The 6,355-nt window shown below is 47.6% G+C and overlaps 1 protein-coding gene across 5 annotated transcripts in view; it reads right to left on the bottom strand.

Moving 5' to 3' along the window:
* Positions 1-6,355, bottom strand: part of map4k5 (mitogen-activated protein kinase kinase kinase kinase 5) — a 99,323-nt gene that overhangs the window by 2,884 nt on the left and 90,084 nt on the right. For all 5 annotated transcript variants that reach the window (XM_031829302.1, XM_031829304.1, XM_031829305.1 and 2 more), the window contains 3 exons: positions 5,641-5,733; positions 4,166-4,236; positions 847-902 (listed from right to left, as the gene is read on the bottom strand). In XM_031829302.1, coding sequence (XP_031685162.1) covers positions 847-902; positions 4,166-4,236; positions 5,641-5,733 — 220 coding nt within the window. The remainder of the gene's footprint in view (positions 1-846; positions 903-4,165; positions 4,237-5,640; positions 5,734-6,355) is intronic.

Below are 6,355 nucleotides of genomic sequence, written 5' to 3'. Positions count from 1 at the left end.
GGGGAGAGAGAGAGAGATAGACGGGGAGAGAGAGAGATAGACGGGGAGAGAGAGGAAGACGGAGGAGAGATAGACGGGGAGAGAGAGAGAGATAGACGGGGAGAGAGAGAGATAGACGGGGAGGAGAGAGATAGCGGGGAGAGAGAGATAGACGGGAGAGGAGAGAGATAGACGGGGAGAGAGAGACAGGGAGAGAGAGACAGGGAGAGAGAGACAGGGAGAGAGAGACAGGGAGAGAGAGACAGGGAGAGAGAGACAGGGAGAGAGAGACAGGGAGAGAGAGAGACAGGGAGAGAGAGACAGGGAGGAGAGAGACAGGGAGAGAGAGAGACAGGGAGAGAGAGACAGGGAGAGAGAGAGAGAGAGAGACGGGGGAGAGAGAGAGAGAGACGGGGGGAGAGAGAGAGAGAAGTAGGATGTTTGGTGGTTTCCAGGCGATGGTTAAACACAGGGACCTGTGGGAGGACACTTGCTCCCTGGAGACAGCCACTAGCTACCAGCCCTGCATCTACGGCTTTATAGAGGTCAAAGGGCACTACATAAATCATCTATACGACTAGAAAGAGAAAGAGATGGGGGAGGCAGAGCGCAAAAAGTAAAGGGAGTGAGAGAGAGAGCGAAAAGTTGAGAGAGAGATACAAGTAAAGAGAAAAAGAGGAGGAATGAGGACAGGTAAGTGAATAATTAAAACAATCATTTCAAGCACCAACTCATCAGATCTGAAGAGAGACAGACAGCGAGAAAAGAGTTTAAAAACACAATCATTTCAAGCACCAACTCATCAGATCTGAAGAGAGACAGACAGCGAGAAAAGAGTTTAAAAACACAATCATTTCAAGCACCAACCTGTCAGATCCGAGGAGACGGAAGACTCGGCTGGGATCAGAAATCTCCTGGGTGACCTGTAGATTAAAGGAAGGAATGGAGCACTTTATTAACAAGACGGAAACATACACAGGGACATTAACGAACACGGAAACATACACAGGGACATTAATGAGGAGCTACATGGAAACATACACAGGGACATTAATGAACACGGAAACATACACAGGGACATTAATGAGGAGCTACATGGAAACATACACAGGGACATTAACGAACACGGAAACATACACAGGGACATTAATGAGGAGCTACATGGAAACATACACAGGGACATTAATGAGGAGCTACATGGAAACATACACAGGGATATTGATGAGGAGCTACATGGAAACATACACAGGGATATTGATGAGGAGCTACATGGAAACATACACAGGGACATTAATGAACATGGAAACATACACAGGGATATTGATGAGGAGCTACATGGAAACATACACAGGGACATTAATGAGGAGCTACATGGAAACATACACAGGGATATTGATGAGGAGCTACATGGAAACATTAAACTGGTGCTTTTGCCCAAGGAGTCTTCATTTCCATGGTGATCTTATATTTCCCCATTACAGTCCATCCCATGATTACAGACAGACCTTAGTAGACCTCCCCATGACCCCAGTAGACCCCCCCCCCCCCATAACCCCAGTAGACCCCCCCCCCCATAACCTCAGTAGCCCCCCCCCCCCCCCCCCCCCCCCCCCCCCCCCCCCCGATAACCTCAGTAGCCCCCCCAGAGATAAAACCTCTGGGATCACACTCTGAGGCTAAGCTACATTAGGCTGTTTGTGTCTCTGTGTCCACCTGCAGGTAATGAAGTTGTCAGCCTTTCACAGAGAGGATCTCATGTTAACCTGATCACCATGCACGCCACACACACTATAAAAGTCCAGAGATCACTGTGAGGTGAGGCATTCTGTTTTTATGATAGGGGATACCCAGGGTAGTCTTTTCACTGCTTCATACACACACACACACACACACACACACGACTGAGCTGAAATAAGGCTGTGTGTTGGCTGGGGGCTCAGCCCAGCGTTACAACACAGTGTGTGTGTGCCAGGGTGGAGCACGACACGTTAGCCTGTCAAAATGTCAGATACCATGCAGTATTCATGTTCATCAGAAAATGAAACAGCTGCACAACAGAGGGTGAAGGTGGGCTGATCAATTATTCAGCCGCTCCGTCTCCTGTATGATTCAGTTGAAAAGCCTCCTTGAAGGAAGGCAGTGAAGGAGGGACAGGACATTAGTCTATTGATATGATGCCTGGTAGGCTGATCGCTTCAGCGGGTACATTTCCTAGCCACCTAAAGGCCTTGTTCTCCCTCGTCATCAGGACCCCTGGGTAACCCTAACCAGAGGGGGTCTCTGTCCGGCTAAGGACTCCCACCTAGCATGTGTCACTGGTGGTCATGCCTCCTAGTACACAGTTATCGGATCTAGGGCTGTCTGACAAAAAAACAATGTATTGGTAGCCATTTTTTTTTTACGTGTATTTTTCCACATATAGACACACGATATGTGTTTTAATAAAATTTGACTATGTGCATTAAGCTTGTCTGATGCTTTAAGCTTACGGTTTGATGAAGTAAGACAAAATGCCTCAAGAGGGCACCAGAAATCTAGATAACCAGAAAAAAAAAAATAAACCTGACCCAACTATTTTCCTCCCGGTCATTCCTGCTGGATCTTTCAGATTCTGCCATTCCTCTCCTGAAGTTTCCGGTAAAAAGGCAACACGAGGAGTCGGTAACCTTTCTCATGTGGAATGCCAATTTATCTTACCATTTCTACCAATCGGCGTGCAAGTTATGGTTTTCGTCTGTACATTTTCATGAAAGTTTCATTTAATTTATAACGTCTTCGTATCTCAAAATCCTTGTCATGTGGGTACATCAAAATGACATCCAAATGAAAATGATAAACCCAAAAAGTATCTTCCGTTACCAACGATGTAAAAATAGTCTACATAAAAGCCAACGAATAAAAACATGGCGGCCTGCAGGTAGACAATCTCCTGCTGAAAATAATGATCCTATAAATCACATTGACTACGCATGGCCTGTCTGGAAGGAACTGGAAACATTGTATCAACTATCAAACTTAGTCCAGCCAAAGCTCATGCTAGAAAACTGGAAACATTGTATCAAATGTATGGCCTGTCTGGAAGGAACTTGAAACATTGTGTCAACTATTAACTTGGGTCCCTTGCAACATTGTATAAAATATTCTGGACCCATTCCAATATTTCCTGTCCCAGTGAGCTCAAGGCAGACACAACTGTAGCATATTTGGGCAAGGGACGAGAAGCAGTGTTTGGCTTGGGCAGGAGTACCAGCATCTCAAATGTTCTACTGCTCCTCCGGTTCCACCTAATATGTAAACAGTACCAGCACCCAAAATGAGTACTGGAACATATTTCAGTCCAAGTGAAGCAATGAGAAGAAGCAATCAGGAAGGCCTATACTATGACATTTCCACCGGATCAGAGCATGACATTTTTCCCCTTTCTTGCCTTTCCAATCCCCCTCCTGTATAGACCTGTATAGACCTGACTGGTGCCTTTCCAATCCCCCTCCAGTATAGACCTGACTGGTGCCTTTCCAATCCCCCTCCTGTATACACCTGACTGGTGCCTTTCCAATCCCCCTCCTGTATAGACCTGACTGGTGCCTTTCCAATCCCCCTCCTGTATAGACCTGTATAGACCTGACTGGTGCCTTTCCAATCCCCCTCCTGTATAGACCCGACTGGTGCCTTTCCAATCCCCCTCCTGTATAGACCTGACTGGTGCCTTTCCAATCCCCCTCCAGTATAGACCTGACTGGTGCCTTTCCAATCCCCCTCCTGTATACACCTGACTGGTGCCTTTCCAATCCCCCTCCTGTATAGACCTGACTGGTGCCTTTCCAATCCCCCTCCTGTATAGACCTGACTGGTGCCTTTCCAATCCCCCTCCTGTATAGACCCGACTGGTGCCTTTCCAATCCCCCTCCTGTATAGACCTGACTGGTGCCTTTCCTATCCCCCTCCTGTATAGACCTGACTGGTGCCTTTCCAATCCCCCTCCTGTATAGACCTGACTGGTGCCTTTCCAATCCCCCTCCTGTATAGACCTGACTGTATTGTAGTCAGGTTTTGTTATAGCCACCAAGCCACGATTATATTTAGACTCAGTTTGATTGACAATGTGTATAATGTCTAGAGTGTGACAGTACGGTTACAGATGACGTGACTGAATGGTTTTCCCCCCTCCACTAACGGTAACACCTACCTCGTTGGACTTGAAGCTCTTTCCCTGCATGCCGTGCTTCCAGAAGGCCAGAACACTGTCCTGAAGGCACACTGGAGCAGGAGGAGAGGAGACGTCAGTTATCATACTGTGTTATTGACTTGTTAATTGTTTACTCCATGTGTAACTCTGTGTTGTCTGTTCACACTGCTATGCTTTATCTTGGCCAGGTCGCAGTTGCAAATGAGAACTTGTTCTCAACTAGCCTACCTGGTTAAATAAAGGTGTTCTCAACTAGCCTACCTGGTTAAATAAAGGTGTTCTCAACTAGCCTACCTGGTTAAATAAAGGTGTTCTCAACTAGCCTACCTGGTTAAATAAAGGTGTTCTCAACTAGCCTACCTGGTTAAATAAAGGTGTTCTCAACTAGCCTACCTGGTTAAATAAAGGTGTTCTCAACTAGCCTACCTGGTTAAATAAAGGTGTTCTCAACTAGCCTACCTGGTTAAATAAAGGTGTTCTCAACTAGCCTACCTGGTTAAATAAAGGTGTTCTCAACTAGCCTACCTGGTTAAATAAAGGTGTTCTCAACTAGCCTACCTGGTTAAATAAAGGTGTTCTCAACTAGCCTACCTGGTTAAATAAAGGTGAAATAAAAAATAAAAAAATTAAATGTGTGTTATTATTACAGGGTTTATTATACAAAAAGTAGAACACAGTCACTGGAGGAGAAGGGAGAGGAATGTATACGACAGGGAGGATATCAGCAATCATCATACATATTAATATACACATTGGTGGACGTTGACATTAAAGGATGCACAGTATTGAAGGGTAGCGGGGTGTGAATACAGGGGAAACCATAACCCTATTATAAACACGGACACGTACAAGCCCCTCCCCCTCAGAAACAGCGGTAACCCACTGACGTTACAAGCCCCTCCCCCCACTGACGTTACAAGCCCCTCCCCCTCAGAAACAGCTGTAACCCACTGGCATTACAAGCCCCCCCCCACTGACGTTACAAGCCCCCCCTCAGAAACAGCTGTAACCCACTGGCGTTACAAGCCCCCCCCCCTACCGGCGTTACAAGCCCCTCCCCCTACCGGCGTTACAAGCCACTCCCCCCACTGGCGTTACAAGCACCTCCCCCTACTGGCGTTACAAGCCCCTCCCCCTACTGGCGTTACAAGCCCCTCCCCCTACCGGCGTTACAAGCCCCTCCCCCCACTGGCGTTACAAGCCCCCCCCCCCCCCCCCCCCCCCCCCCCCCCCCCCCCTGCTGGCGTTACAAGCCCCTCCCCCTGCTGGCGTTACAAGCCCCTCCCCCTGCTGGCGTTACAAGCCCCTCCCCCTGCTGGCGTTACAAGCCCCTCCCCCTACTGGCGTTACAAGCCCCTCCCCCTACTGGCGTTACAAGCCCCTCCCCCTACTGGCGTTACAAGCCCCTCCCCCTACTGGCGTTACGAGGTAGGTGTTACAGCAGTAGGTGAATCATATTAAAGAGTTCATCTTACCAACGGATCCAATGGCGAAGTCAAAGCTGAGCTCCGAGGCTAGCTTCTTGTTGGACTTTAATCTTCCCATGAGGTTCACGATCTTTAGATTTTCTAGAATAAAAAATACAAATAGGATAGAGCTTTTTGAATAGTGGCTGAATTTAAAAATAACAACAGTTCCTCATTTACGAGGATATCACAGTGTCCGTTCTCAGCTGCTCACGATCTTTCACGGTTCCTGAAATGAGTAAAAGAGAACTGTCCTAATAATACTCGGTGATTTTAGAACGAGCTGTAAAAGACTAAAACTAGAGGAGAGGGTGTCGCTGTCTGAGATTAAAGCTCTGGTAGAGGAGACAAACTAGAGGAGAGGGTGTCGCTGTCTGAGATTAAAGCTCTGGTAGAGGAGACAAACTGGAGGAGAGGGTGTCGCTGTCTGAGATTAAAGCTCTGGTAGAGGAGACAAACTGGAGGAGAGGGTGTCGCTGTCTGAGATTAAAGCTCTGGTAGAGGAGACAAACTAGAGGAGAGGGTGTCGCTGTCTGAGATTAAAGCTCTGGTAGAGGAGACAAACTGGAGGAGAGGGTGTCGCTGTCTGAGATTAAAGCTCTGGTAGAGGAGACAAACTAGAGGAGAGGGTGTCGCTGTCTGAGATTAAAGCTCTGGTAGAGGAGACAAACTAGAGGAGAGGGTGTCGCTGTCTGAGATTAAAGCTCTGGTAGAGGAGACAAAC

This window comes from Oncorhynchus kisutch, linkage group LG7 (genome assembly GCF_002021735.2).
Source record: "Oncorhynchus kisutch isolate 150728-3 linkage group LG7, Okis_V2, whole genome shotgun sequence".
Taxonomy (NCBI): Eukaryota; Metazoa; Chordata; class Actinopteri; order Salmoniformes; family Salmonidae; genus Oncorhynchus; species Oncorhynchus kisutch.
The sequence above is the reverse complement of the archived record's forward strand: the minus strand, read 5'-3'. Positions and strand labels throughout refer to the sequence as shown.